This window comes from Jaculus jaculus, chromosome 15 (assembly GCF_020740685.1).
Source record: "Jaculus jaculus isolate mJacJac1 chromosome 15, mJacJac1.mat.Y.cur, whole genome shotgun sequence".
Classification (NCBI taxonomy): Eukaryota; Metazoa; Chordata; class Mammalia; order Rodentia; family Dipodidae; genus Jaculus; species Jaculus jaculus.
In genome coordinates, this window is record NC_059116.1 from 34,381,248 (window position 1) to 34,395,898 (window position 14,651).

Sequence of the window (14,651 nt, forward strand, 5' to 3'; positions counted from 1 at the left end):
ATGACTAAAGATGGCAATAACCTCCGTCTTGTGCCTCAGTCTCCCCACTCTCCAAGTGTCCTCATGGGCCACTCAACAGCTGGTCTGTAACCCACAAGCTGGTAAAGCCCCGCGGCGCCATTCTGGAGGGGGCGGAGTCAGTCGAAGGCAGCCGAGGTCCTGGCCCCGCCCCCTCGCGCAAGGCCCCGCCCCCTGCACCGCGCTCCCGTCGTACCTCGCGGCGGCAGGCGGGGCGGCCGGTTGCTAGGACCTGGTGAACGCTGTGCTCCCGCGTCCTCCGCAGGTGAGCAGCCGTTTGGAAACCGTGGTGCCTTTAGCCTGGAGTGTGACACGGGGAAGCGGGGACGGCGACTGGGTCGAGGCGTTGGGCGGAAGGGGGCTGTACTGGTCTCCTGGGTGGATACGGGAACGGTGCCTGAATCTGGGAGCGCGTGCACGAACGAGTCCTGCCAGTACGCATGCGCTCAGAGCCCTGGCTCTGCCGCTCCGGGGCCTGTCCCAGCCGTGCCTAGCCCTCTCCACGATCCGGAAATCCCGTGCTTTCCAGCTGCTTCCGTTCGCCCCTTGCCACCCGGCACACGGTAGCCGCCCAACTCACTTTGCACGCCGAGGCTTTATTTTTATTTTCCGAGGTAGGGTTTCGCTCCAGCCCTCGAACTCTTGGCGGTCCTCTTGTCTCAGCCTCCCGAGTACCGTGATTAGAGGTATGCGCCACCACGTCCGGTCCTGAGTCTTGAGTTAAGAGTGTCGTTAAGTCTTCTGGGCTGTCCTGGCACTTGCCATCCGCTTGCCTCTGCCTGTTGAGTTGCTGGGATGAGAGATCTGTGTCCCCTCGACCTGCTTGGACAACGTTGTCATGTTGCAAGGGAAATGTGTGGAGGTTCTCGATAGCACTCCCTCACCCAGCCGTACTCTGGGAGCCCTACCAAAAATAGACAGTGGCACCTAGTGACCCTCATTTGGGGGGTAACCCCCATAGCCCAGGTCTCAGGTCTTGAGGTGTCCAGCCTTGCTGGTGTCCTCTGAGATAGTGCATCATTGTATCATGGCATATGGAGTGGGACGCCTAACTCACCCTCTGGGCACATCCGTTGGGGTCAGGCTGAGACCAGAGTGCCCAGGTCAGCTTGGATGGTGAGCAACTTTGGGTACCATTCTGTAGTCTCTGTGAAGGAAGAGTCACTCTTTGGGGCATGGAAGGCAGTAGAGGGGACCCCACCAGGGGAACTGGTGGCTTTGAGACAACAAGCAAGGTTAAGTGCAAGTGATTCACTAAGACACTGATGCTGTCCTCCCACGTGGCCTATGATGCCTCCCTGTGAAGCTGTTGCCCTGGTCCCTAATGCCCTTACCCTGGCATGCTGAGAACAGTCAGGGTTCAGGCTCTGAGGACTGTGTGCCATGGGGTGGTGAATGCATCTCCAGCTTCATGAGAGCACTGGATGCAGCTGGCACGAGCCTTGGCAGAAAACTCAGGTGGCAGGAGGGAGCAGGTTCCTAGCCTAGCCCACTCCAGCAGGAGGTGGAAGAGCCTTGCTCTGGCCACATGGGAGAACCCCAAGTGCACCCTGGCTGCCAGGCCATGGCCACAAGCACAGCCTGGTGCTGAGGACTGTGTCCTTGGAGCACTTATTGTGACCTGTCTTTTCGAGTATGTAGGTAGGATTGAGATGGGGTCTTCTTAAATGTTTTTACTTATTTGAGAGAGAGAGAGAATGGGCACACCAGAGCCTCCATCTACTACTGCAAGGGAACTCCAGATTCATGCACCACCTTGTGCATCTGGCATATCATGGGTGCTGGGATATTGAACCTGGGTCCTTAGGCTTTGCAGGCAAATGCTTTAACTGCTAAGCCATCAATCACTCCAGGCCACAGGGTCTCATTATATAGACCAAGCTGGCCTTGAACTTTCTGCCCGTCCTCTGCCTCTGTCCCCAAAATGCTGGGTTGACCCACCGAGCCTGGTTCTGTGTTCTTCCTCTGTCATCCTGGACGTATTTTACAGAATTCATTAGAGATGGGTGTGCTGGGTCAGGGTGGGCTATGCCTTGTTCTAAAAGAGGGGAACATGTGCCCCAAACCTGGCATCTTCTTTTCCATCATTATAGCAAACTGTTACTAGTTTATAGTGTAAAGTGATGACTGCTCCCTTTCCATGGTCAACAACCTGGGCACAGCATGGTGATTCCTCTCCAGCTCTCACATGGCTGGAGTCAGATGAAGGCTGCATTCTTACATGGGCTCAACTGGGAACGTTATTGCAGGATTTGGGTCCTTCCTTGCCTCTAGTCTCACTGACCCAGAGTTGGGGTGAGTGTAGTTTGGAGTTCGGGAGTTTGAAGGTAGCAATGGTTGCATGTCTCCAAATGTGCTCTTAAAAATGGTGGCCTTTAGTAGGGTGTGGTGGTGCAGGCCTTTAATCCCAGCACTCAGGAGGCAGAGGTAGGAGGATTGCTGAGTTCCAGGTCAGCCTGGCTTAAAGTACTTGTCTTGAAACAAAACAAAACAACAACAAAAAATGGCTGCCCTCAAGCTGGGTGTGGTGGTGCATGCCTTTAATTCCAGTAGAGGTAGGAGGATCCCTATGAATTCGAGGCCACCCTGAGACTACATAGTGAATTCTAGATCAACCTGAGCTAGAGCAAGACCCTGCCAAAAAAAAAAAAAAAAGGCAGCCCTCATAGTGTGGGAACATGTCAGTGTTGTAATGTCCTCGGAGAGGATTGGATTGTGTGCAGGTGCACATGCATGTGGAGGTCAGTACAACCTTGGGTGCTGCTCCTTAGGAACACTGTCCACCTTCTTTGAGACAGGGACTCTCCAGACTGTCACTGACCAATGAGCTCTACACCAGGAGGCTCCTGCCCAACACCCCAGCACTTGCTTACAGGTGCATGCCACCATACCTGGCATTTTACATGGATGTGGGGGACAAGTTCACTCAGGTCCTCATGCTTATGAGGCAAGAACTTTGCTCATTTAGCTGTCTCTGCAGCCCAAGGGGTTTTACTCTGTGCACATCTAGAGACAGTGAGCATAAATGGTGTGTTATCCATATTGCTGAGCCTCTGGCCTCTTGGAGTCCGTGGCCTCCTGGGATGGACCCTGGCTGAGCCAGGCCCGCTGCAGCCAGCAGATGATGCCCCGCTCCGATCTCTGTCTCCCACAGTCGAGTCTTGGAGGATGGAGTCTGCCCTGGGCCTCATGGACCAGCCTGGGCTTGGGAAGACCAAGAGTGAGGAAGAGCCTGCACCATGGCGAGCCCTGCCTGTCCTGTCTGAGCAGCAGTCTGGGGCCGTGGAGCTGGTACTAGCTTATGCTGCGCCAGTCCTTGACAAGCAACAGACTTCACGCCTCCTCCGTGAAGTGTCCACACTCTACCCACTGCCTGCCCAGTCCCACCTCAAGCGGGTCCGCTCTAGCCGTGGAGCCAAAGGTTCCCATGCCCTGGAGCTGCTACTGTGCTTGGCCAGGCCATCGGCTGGCCCATGCTCCCTGGCTGAGCTTCTTCCGAAGCCAGCTGTGGACACCCGTGGCCTGGGGCCACCCTTCTTGGTGCTTGTGCCTGCCCGGCCGCCCCTCACCCGGAACCAGTTTGAGGAGGCACGTGCACACTGGCCCACATCTTTCCATGAGGACAAGCAAGTGACCAGTGCGCTGGCTGGCCAGCTCTTCTCAGCCCAGGAACGGGCTACCATTCAGAGTCACATGGAACGGGCCATGCGGGCAGCCCAACGGGCAGCAGCCCAGGGCCTGAGGGCCATGGGTGCTGTTGTGGTGGACCCAGCCTCAGGCCAAGTGCTGGCTACCGGCCATGACTGCAGCTGTGTGAGCAGTCCCCTGCTGCATGCTGTTATGGTGTGCATTGACCTCGTGGCCCAGGGCCAGGGCCGTGGCACCTGGGATTTCAGGCCCTATCCAGCCTGCTCCTTTACCCCAGCCACCGTCCTGCAAGGTGCCCATGTGGGCAGTGTTCGTAAGCTGGACGCTGTTGAGGATGAGGATGGCTTGCCCTATGTGTGCACTGGCTACGACCTGTATGTCACCCGTGAGCCCTGCATCATGTGTGCCATGGCCCTCGTCCACTCCCGCATCCAGCGTGTCTTCTACGGGGCTCCCTCTCCTGATGGTGCCCTGGGCACGCGCTTCCGCATCCACGCACAGCCGGATCTCAACCACCGATTCCAAGTATTCCGAGGTGTCCTCGAGGACCAGTGCCGCCAGCTTGACCCTGACCCGTAGGCCTGGTGCCCTCTGCTTCCAGAACATTCTCTGCTTTAGCCAGTCTCAGTTGTGTCACCTGAGGCCCTGTTGCTCTTGGTCCAGAGGCCCTGTCCTTTGTAAGGACATTGGCGCTTATCCCAGTATGTGGCTCCTTCCAGCCCGAAGCAAGTGCCCCCTCTGTCTGCTGGATGTGAGGATCCCAGGGCTCAGCTCCTCATGGAGCAAGCTCAGTGGCCATCTTGTCTACCTAGTGGTCCTCTACTGTCCTGACCAGGAACAGCTATGGTGTGGAAATAAACCAGCTCCTGTCTGCACGGAGGCCCCAGTCACTTTTTTTTTTTTTTAACATTATTTATTTATTTGACAGAGTGAGAGAAAGAGACAAATAGAAAGAAAATGGGCATGCCTGCAAAACTCCACTTGCAGGTGCCACCTTGTGCATCTGGTTTAGTGGGTCCTGGGGATTCAAACCAGGGTCCTTAGGCTTTGCAGGCAAGTGCCTTAACCACTAAGTCCTCTCTCCAGTCCCCCAGTCACTCTTACATTGATGTCTGTGGAGGGTGGCTAGCTGGGTGGCACAAGTATCAGAAGATGGCCTTGACGCTGCTGGGTTCACACCCAGCCTGTAGGCACAGTAGGCCGGGCCTAGGATAGATGGAGACTTTTGGGTCAGCTGGGCAGAGGTGGACTCAAAATGGAAGCTGTGGCCACAGAGAGTGGGGACCAGGGTCCATGCTGCTCCACAGAAGGCAGGTCAGGGTCCCTCCCAAAAGGTGTGTTCCCAAAACTACTGGATGGGTGACTTGGGTGGGGGTGGAGAGGGAGGGTCTGAGCAGCCTACCCTGGAAGCCTGGGGAGATGCACCTCAGCATGCCTGTGGCACTCTCACCTGAAGTGGTAAGAGGTCCATAGTCCAGGCTGGTTCCTTCCCTCCCACACAGCTATGTGCTAGGCCCTCGTGGGCACCAAGGCCTGGTCTGTGTTGTGCATTGTCACTGGGGACTGAGCTGCCCTGAGGACCCACGAACTGTGTCAGGGTTCTTTGGCAAGTGCAGTGCAACTCACGGCGTGATGTGACTTGATAGAAGTCACAGGGCAGCAAGCTGGGTTCTGAGTAATGCAGTGGCACAGGTCTTTGTGCTTGGAGGGGAGCAGAGGCTGGGATGGGGAGCCCTCTGGAACCCAGCCATATCCTGAACCCAGGTGAGCACCCTGACCCTTCCCCTTCTACCAGCACCTATCCCTGAGAGGAAATCACGTGGGGTGGCCCCATATCCTGTCCTGAGACATCTGCTGAGCCAACAGCTGAGCTGATAAGCCTTGCCAGTAAAGCCCCAGATGTTGGACACCATTAGGGGCACTCTGAGCCTCATGGCCATGAGACCCTCATGCCTGTCTCCTTGCAGGTGGCAGCTCCCACTCGACGCTGTCCAGCACAGACATGGCAGGTGAGTCTGCCAGCAAGGCCCTGTCTTTGGGCAGCGTCTTCAGGCAGGAGAGACACAATGGCTTTGGCTTTTGACTTAGCTTCCTCACCCCTCCCTCCCAGCTCATGGGCTGGGCCCTCAGCTCTTGACACCTTGGGCAGAGCAGTTGGGTGCACGCATGTTCTGGCCTGTGAAGACGCCATCTGAAAGTTCCACTGGCCACTGGCCAGTGTCTTAGAGATGGGAGAGGGCATGAGTGAAGTACCTCAGGCCTTGGAAGGGTGTGCAGTGGACCTTAGGGGCCATGGAAATTCCTCTGACTTCCTTTCTCCCTGCTGGCTTGACTACTCCAGGACCCATTGGGTTCTCACTCCAGGACATTTGCACCAGCAACATATAGCCCACATGGTCCAGGCTGGTCCTTCTGAGGCTCTTGCAAGGGTGGCTGGGCCTGGGGAAAGCCTGTGTCTTTGGTTGGGGCAGGATGTCCTGGCCACCACAGTCCATGTGACTCCGTTTCCTTCCAACAGGAAAGGAGAACAACTTCCCGCCCCTGCCCCACTTTGTGCCCCTGAAGCCGTGCTTCTACCAGGACTTTGCTGACGAGATTCCCATCGAGCACCAGGTGCTGGTGAAGAGGATCTACCGCCTGTGGATGTGTGAGCTGTGTGGGCGGGCGGGGTTGTCCTCACCCCAGAGACCCCAGGCAAGCCCGGCTCTGTGCCACATAAGGCCCATGTCCCCACACCCTAGTCACCCAGATCATCCTTCATATATGGCCCTGCAGGAGATCCTGTCCCTCCAGGTGGCACTGGTGACCCCTTGTCCCTCTACCCTCAGTTTACTGTGCCACTCTTGGGGTGAACCTCATTGCCTGCCTGGCCTGGTGGATCGCTAGACGCAGTGGGGCCAACTTCGGCCTGGCCTTCGTCTGGCTGCTGCTCTTTACCCCCTGCAGCTACGTATGTTGGTTCCGGCCCGCCTATAAGGCCTTCCGGTAAGCTAGCTCTGGACCTCCCGTTCCTGTGATGGGGGGATCTCAAGACACTGCTCAGAGTCATGGGTGACCCACACAACTGCCTGTGTGAGCTCTGGTTTCTGTCACCCCAGGAGGCTGTCTGCAATGGGATATAGCTGTCCCTGCTCTTGTGCAGTTTGGATAGCTTTTGATATTGAGGTCCTTGAGCCATGGCCTCAGGCCATGTCCAGCTGTCTGGGTTCTGTGGGGTTTGCTGTGGGGGAGCAGGTGCTTGGGTGGAAGCCAGAGCATCAGGCATTCCTGGCAAGCCCTCACCACTGAGCTGTTGGGCCCTGAAAGGCCCAGGCGTGAGGCCTAGTGGAACTTCCTGAGCCTAGCTAAAGTTTGGCGACCTGTCTCTGGCCAGCTAGGACTCAGCAGGATGCCTAAGGGCTTCTGGCCTGCTACTTCCTCGTGGTAATTGTAATTACCATTTCAATAGTTAAAGTTTACTATTGGCCCTTACCTCTTCTCCCACCCTAAAATCCCCGCCTTCATCCCCAACATGATATAGGCAACTGCTCAGAGTAATAAAGCGAGTTGTTCCTGCATTGCAAAGACTCCCGACTCAGTGGGGTTTGTCTCCGGTGGCCAGGAGAGGTTTCTGAGTCGTCCGACGCTCATCATCCCCTCAACCCCTAGGGAGGAACCAGCAGGCCTGGTCCTTCCCTCGGCACTACCTGTGCGGGAAGGAGCCCCGCACTGAGCCATGCTCCCAAGCTGACCATCCTCCTTCCTTAGCCTCCTGAGTGTTGGGATTTCAAGTCTGTGCCTGTGAGCTCTGTTTGATTTGGTCTTGCTGTAGTCCAAATTCCAGCTGACCTGGAATTTACTATGTACTTTCAGGCTGCCCTTGAACTCACAGCGGTCCTCTTACCTCTGCTTCCCAAGTGCTGGGATTAAAGGCCTGTGCTACCGTGCCCTGCTTTTTTTTTAGTTTTTAAATTAGAGTCTCACTCTAGCCTGGGCTGATCTGGAACTCACTCTGTGGTCACTGGCCTCCAACTCACAGCAATCCTCCTACCTTTGCCCCCTGAATGCAGGGATTAAATTCATGCTCAACCACCACCATGCCCAGCAGTGACCGGTTTAAATTTTAATAACAACTTAGGGAACCACACTTCACAGCACATTGCACACTTTGCCATCACAGTAAACTTACCCCAGTGCTCAGTGGCTCAGCCTTGCTACTTCCTATTTCCAAAATGTTCCATTGCCCCTATAAAAAGCTCTGTACCCCCAAGCTATTACCCAAATCCCTCCCCAGCACCCCCAGATCCATTTTCTATCCCTGGATTGGCCTGTTGTGGTCATTTCCTGTCATGGAGTTCTATATTGTGTGGCCTTTTGTATCTGGTTCTCTCACTGATGTCCTTCCACACCTTGACTTGTGTCCAAACCTTCATGGCTGAGTACTGTTCAGTGTGTGTATGGATGGATCATGCCGCATATCCATCGGCTACCCATGTACGCTGGGCTTTTCCACTCACACTGGTTGTGAGTCACGCTAGGTAGATGTCTGCCCTCAGCTGCCCATCCCCCACTCCTTTGGAAAGTCCCGCTTGCTCTCCCATTGATGTCCCTGAACTGACTTCGCTGAGAGTCCCTAGGTCTGGAGCTCTCCTAAAGAAGGCAGACCTCTCCCAAACCTGGGCCTGGGACAGGGAGGAAAAGACCTTGTCCTTAGCAGCCCTCCACTTCCCTCCTGGTGGGCTGGAAAGGCCTGGCCTCAGCATGGTCCATCACAGGGCTGCAGAGCAGGGCCATCTTAGTGGTGCTGGGGACTGTGGGGTCCTCCAGCACTGACCCCAGGAGCCACAGTGTCCTGAGTTGTCATAACGCAGGCCAAGTACGTGTGGGAGCAGCTGAGGGTCAGTGAGATACCCCACCTTCTCTCTGGCACCATCTCCACCCTGCCTGTCTGCCACATGTCTCCGCAGAGCCGACAGCTCCTTCAACTTCATGGCATTCTTCTTCATCTTCGGGGCCCAGTTCATCTTGACTGTCATCCAGGCCATCGGCTTCTCAGGGTGGGGCGCATGGTAAGCTCTGGCAGACCATGGTGAAGGGGATGTATGTCACCCATAGACGGGTGGGTGTGTGCGCACGCACAAATATGTGTCAGTCAGCATGTGTGTCATGTCCATGGGCTCATGGTGACCAAGGAACAGGTATCCACGCCCACCCACATGCAGGCTGGGCCAGCATTGTGACCACTGCAGCCCTACATCGGCCTGGAAGAATCAAGCCAATGGCTGCCAGCCGCTGCAAGGGTGAGCGAGGGCAAGAGGTGAGGGGATCAGCATATTCCAGCAAGGCATGTTGTCCACACAGTATGGCCCCAGTGGCTTCCTGTGGTGGTGCCAGGAATGGGCCTTGTGTGTGCCAGGTAGGCACTCACCAGTGGGCAACATCAGTCCTTTGCCAGCCTTTGGGATGTCCCCTTTTTTTTTTTTTAATTATTTGAGAGAATAGGTGCACCAAGGTTTCTAACCATTGCAAACAAACTCCAGATGCATGTGCCACCTTGTGTATCTGGCTTTCCGTGGATACTGGGGAGTGGAGCCTGGCTCCTTTGCGCCTTAACTGCTAAACCATCTCTCTAGCCTCTCCCCCCTGTTTTTTGTTTGTTTGTTTTTTGAGGTAGGGTCTCATTCTAGCTCAGGTAGACCTGGAATATACTATGTAGTCTCAGGGTGGCCTCGAACTCAGTGATCCTCCTACCTTTGCCTCTCAAGTGCTGAGATTAAAGGTGTGTGCCACCATGCCCAGCTCTTCCCCCTGCCTTTTGTTTTTAATTTATTTTGTTTTTTCAAGATAGAGTCTTGCTGTAGCTCAGGCTGACCTGCAATTTACTATGTAGTCTTAGGGTGGCCTTGAACTCACAGAGATCCTTCTACCTCTGCCTCCTAAGTACTGGGATGAAAGACATGCACCATCATGCCTAGCTTATTTATTTGCTAATTTTATATTTGTTTGCATGTATGTGGGGGGCTGCAACAGTGTCTCCTGCCCTACAAAGGGAATTGAAGCCAGGTCGGCAGGCTTTGCAAGCAGATACCTTTAACTGCTGAGCCCACTCCCTAGCACAAGAGCTCCTCCCAAGAGCTGGAATTAAAGGCATGTGCCAACAGGCCCAGCTCCCCCCCATGACTTTCTAATGGTGACTTTTTTATTTGTTGTATGTTGTGTGTTTTTTTTTTAAGGTTTATATTTTATTTATTCATTAGAGGCGGGGAGAGAGAAAGAGAGAGTGAGAATGGGCACACTGGGTCCTCTTGCCACCGCAAACGAACTCCAGACACTTGTGCCACCATGTGCACCTGGCTTTCGTGGAACCTTGAGAATAAAACCTGGGTCCTTAGCCTTTGCAGGCATGCGTCTTAACCACTAAGCCATTTATTTCTCCAGCCCTTTTGTGTTGTTTTTGAGACTAGCCTCAGATTGCCATGTGGCTGGGACAGACTTTGAACTCCTGAGCCTCCACCTCCCAGTGCTGGGGTGGCAGGTGTGCCCACTTCATCTGGCTCCTGTAACGTTAGTTCTGAGATTCAGGGCACAGCCCTGTTCTGTAGGGTTAGTGAGGCCCTGACTTATAGCTAAGCACTTGACGGCATATTTTGTGAAGTGAAACCTTTTACTTTATTGTTGCTATTATTTTTTAATATTTATTTGCAAGCAGAGGGAGACAGAAAGAGAAAGGGTGCTCCAGGGTTTCTAGTCACTACAAATTCCAAATGCATGCAACACTTTGTGCATCTGGCTTTATGTTGGTACTGGGGTTCTAGTACTTTGAACTTTGCAGGCAAGCACCTTAACTGCTGAGCCAGCTTGCCAGCCCATTTTTTTAAAATTTTATTTATTTATTTATTTATTTATTTATTTATTTATTTGAGAGAGGAATAGAATGGGTGTGCCAAGGCCTCTAGCCACTGCAGACAAACTCCAGATGCATGTGCTACCATGTGCATCTGGCTTACATGGATTCTGGGGAATCGAACCTGGGTCCTTAGCAAGCAGGTGCCTTAATTGTGAAGCCATCTCCATTTCCCAATTTTTAAAAAAATATTTTATTTGTTTGTTTGAGAGAGAGGAAGAGGCAGAAAGAAAGAGAATGAGTGCACTGGTGCCTCTAGTCTCTGCAAATGAACTCCAGACGCATGTGCCCCCTTGTGCATCTAGCTTACATGGGTCCTGGGGAATCAAACCAGGGTCCTTAGGCTTCACAGGCAAATGCCTTAACCACTAAGCCATTTCCCCAGACCCCCTTCTCCCACATTTTAGAAAATATTTTATTTATTTATTTTGAGAGTGAGAAAGAGGCAGATGGAGAGAGAATGGGTACACCAGGGCCTCTAGCCACTGCAAAGGAACTCCAGATGCATGTGCCATCTTGTGCATCTGGCTTTTTAAATTTTATTTTATTTTATTTTGGTTTTTCGAGGTAGGATCTCACTCTAACCCTGGCCAACCTGGAATTCACTATGTAGTCCCAAGGTGGCCTTGAATTTATGGTGATCCTCCTACCTCTCTGCCTCCTGTGTGCTGAGATTAAAGGTGTGCCCCACCACTGCCACGTTCAAGGTTTGTTGTTGTGGGGGGGGGCGTTTGTTTGTTTTTTGGTTTTTTGAGGTAGGGTCTCACTCTAGCTCAGGCTGATCTGGAATTCACTACTTAGTCTCAGGGTGGCCTCGAACTCAACAGTGATCCTCCTACCTCTCCCTCCCAAGTGCTAGGATTAAAAGTGTGTGCCACCACGCCTGGCTAAGGTTTTTTTTGTTTTTGTTTTTTTTTTAATGATGGAAAAAAGTAGTTTACCAGTGTGATGGTAGGAAAGGGAAATCCTACCTGGTTCTCACTGGTGTGGTGGTAGAGAAGGTATGCCACATCCTAGCTCCTTACATGATGTTTTGACAATGTTTCTTTTTTTGTTTGTTTTGTTTTGTTTTGTTTTGTTTTGTTTTGTTTTTGTTTTTCAAGGTAGGGCCTCACTCTGGTCCAGGCTGACCTGGAATTAACTGTCATCTCAGGGTGGCCTTGAACTCATGGCAATCCTCCTACCTCTTTCTCCCGAGTGCTGGGATTAAAGGCATGCGCCACCACGCCCGGCTTTGACAATGTTTCTTAGTCACTTCGTCATCCTTGAAGATTAATTGCCTGTTCTGTTTTTTAAAAAAATATTTATTTATTTGAGGAGGGGGAGGCAGAGAGAGAGAGAGAATGGGCTCATCAGGGCCTCTAGGTGCTGCAAACAAACTCCAGACACATGCCACCTTGTGCATCTGGCTTACGTGGGTCCTGGGGAGTCAAACTTGGGTCCTTTGGCTTTGCAGACAAATGCCTCAACCTCTAAACCTCTAAACCATCTCTCCAGCACCTGGATCACTTGTTCTTGAGAATTTTTTTTCTTACTGATTTGTGAGTGCTCTTTAACATATGAAGAACAAGCCCTTCTCTTATATGCTGACTCCATGCCCCCTCTCTCTCTGCAGTGGCTGGCTGGCGGCCATTGGATTCTTTCAGGTCAATGTTGGGGCTGCAGTGATCATGCTGATCCCAGCCATCATGTTCTCCATCTCAGCAGTGACAATGGCCATAGTGATCATGAAGGTGAGCTGCCCTTAGGTCTCACCATGTGCCCTAGCTCTCTGCTTCCCTAAGCATTCTAGGTGCAGAAAGTTAGGTGAAGCAGGCAGGTGCTTCCAGAACCTTCTTTCAGAAGTCATGCAGGATGCACTTCATCTCCTCAGCAATGAGGTATGACCATGCTTGTTATCTGTGAGGTCACAGAAACTTAGCACCTGGATGTTTTACATGGGGACATGTGGCCCCTCTGCCCAACACATGCACACTGACTTTGGGGGGCAGAAGACTTGGGCACGTGGAACCAATGGATTCACCCAGGAGCCTCTCCCAGCAGAAGACATGTGGGTGACCCTACCCTGCTCCCGTCCCTCACACATTTCTGTAGTGGACAGCTACTTGAGTGGGACAGACCCCACCCAAGGATGATGAGCCCACTCAGCTGGGCCGATGAATGAAATCATCAGTTTAAAAGCTTTATTTATTTATTTATTTAATATTTTGGATTTTCAAGGTATGGTCTCATTCTAGTCCAGGCTGACCTGGAATTCACTGTGTAGTTTCAGCGTGGCCTTGAACTCTAGGCAATCCTTCTACCTCTGCCTCCCGAGTGGTGGGATTAAAGGCGAGCACCATCATACACAATTTTTTTGTTTGTTTATTTTTAAGGCCAGCTCTTGTAGTCCAGTCTGGCTTCCAACTCTGATTTAGCCTCCCATGTGCTGGGACAGCATAATGTGTGTCCCTCCACATCCCCACACCAGAATGTCATTATTACACAGTGACCAGAATTTTGCCTCTGGGCACAGAATGATCACAGAGCTCACGACTCTTCCCACCTCGAGGCCACAGTGATATGGTGCCACAGTGCATGTGGCCCTGGGGATACAGTTAAGTTGAGGTGTCCAAAAGACTTCAGAGTAAAGAATGGCCTTGTGCCCCATCTTGTTCTGTCTGGGGGCATCAGGAGGGGAGACCCTTCAGACATGAGGGAGCCAGGGAGTTGTGGTGTCCCTCCACCGGCCTGCTGACCTCCTATCCATGTCCCCCACCCTGCAGGTGCACAGGATCTACCGTGGAGCTGGTGGAAGTTTCCAGAAGGCACAGACTGAATGGAGCTCAGGGACCTGGCGGAACCCACCATCACGAGAAGCCCAGTTTAACAACTTTTCTGGGAACAGCCTGCCTGAATACCCCACAGTCCCCAGCTACCCAGCCAGTGGTGGCCAGTGGCCATAGAGGGAGCAGGTGACCTGTCACCACCAGCATATTGCTCCTGTCATCCTTGGTCCCGTGAGACCCAAACATTTCCCCATGTTGAGTTTATCTCTCGCCCAAGCAGAGCCCTCAGTAAGCACTGCCTTGCAGTGGACACCCTCCTGCTTCTGAGAACCTGCTGCCACTTGTGGCCTTTTCCTCCAGAGCCATGGACACAGCCAGACTGGCCCTGAGTTGGAACCCACTGTTGACAAGGGCAAGGCCATGTGTGCAGGCCCTGTTTTCCTGAGACGCTGGGCATCATCCTTCATGCTATTGTCCTCTCGGGCCCGCCAGCCCTGGTGGATGCGGGGTGGACAGAGGCAGGGGTGTGTGTACCCATTCGCTCCCTGGGGCTCAGTAGTCCCTCTGCCACTCATCTAGCCCACTCCTATGCTTTCCTGGAACTGGACCCCAGGCAAGGCCTCAGATGACTGATGCCTTCAGCCTGGAGATGCTGCTCTAGAGGCATCAATGATAGGAGGTGAGAAATCACGCTTTGCTATGTGGCTGCTCACCCCAGGTCTGGAGGATAGCTGAGACCCCGAGACTCCTGCTTAGAAGCAGCAACCAGAGAACCCTCTAGTCTGCAAGATGCAGTGCTCAGGGGCTGACATGTGCCTTAGAGAGGAGTCTCCTCCCCTTCCTTCTCCCACCCAGGACAGGCATGGCCTCCTGGGAGTGCCCATACCACTTTCAGTGATATTTGGGCCAAATACCCTTTCCTCATGACCTTCCTGGGCTGCATGTCTGGGGTGCTGGTCTCTCACCAACCTGCCCAGGCACTTTGCTGCATTAGGCATCCCCAGGGTCACTGCCCTGCACCCCAAGGTGTGCCTCAGTGTAAGTACCCTGTGGGCAGCATAGGCAGTTCCTTGCCTGTCCCCCCTCCACATAAGTGCTCAGCTCGATGTGGGTTTTATGATATGAGGATATTCCAGAAATAAATGCTCTTTCTATAGCACAGTGATTGGACTGACATTTGTGGTGTGTGAGTGTGTGTACGCAAGCACATGTGCATGTGTCTCAGGCTGTCCTACCTATCAGAGGATCCCAGAGCTCTTGGCCAGTAGGAGCCTGGCCTATGTTCCAGCCTCAGGGTGGCTCTGCCTGGCATCTTGGTACCACCTAGTGCCTGA

The 14,651-nt window shown here is 53.2% G+C and overlaps 2 protein-coding genes across 9 annotated transcripts; both read left to right on the forward strand.

The window, feature by feature from the left end:
• The first annotated feature begins 203 nt into the window (after window positions 1-203).
• Scamp4 (secretory carrier membrane protein 4) lies at window positions 204-14,473 on the forward strand. Of its 8 annotated transcripts, none has more exons than XM_004654903.2 (7): window positions 204-283; window positions 5,634-5,675; window positions 6,185-6,313; window positions 6,495-6,651; window positions 8,613-8,714; window positions 12,165-12,282; window positions 13,315-14,473. In XM_004654903.2, the coding sequence occupies exons 2-7, from the start codon at window positions 5,669-5,671 to the stop codon at window positions 13,492-13,494; spliced, it is 693 nt and encodes a 230-aa protein (XP_004654960.1). In that variant the 5' UTR covers window positions 204-283; window positions 5,634-5,668; the 3' UTR covers window positions 13,495-14,473. The 8 variants fall into 8 exon arrangements, with proteins under 8 accessions (XP_004654960.1, XP_044990994.1, XP_044990995.1 ...); XM_045135059.1 differs by lacking the exon at window positions 204-283 and adding an exon at window positions 334-704; XM_045135060.1 differs by lacking the exon at window positions 204-283 and adding an exon at window positions 334-632.
• On the forward strand, window positions 231-4,541 carry Adat3 (adenosine deaminase tRNA specific 3). The gene is made up of 2 exons (XM_004673319.3): window positions 231-283; window positions 3,173-4,541. The coding sequence occupies exon 2, from the start codon at window positions 3,187-3,189 to the stop codon at window positions 4,243-4,245; it is 1,059 nt and encodes a 352-aa protein (XP_004673376.2). The 5' UTR covers window positions 231-283; window positions 3,173-3,186; the 3' UTR covers window positions 4,246-4,541.
• Window positions 14,474-14,651: the final 178 nt, after the last annotated feature.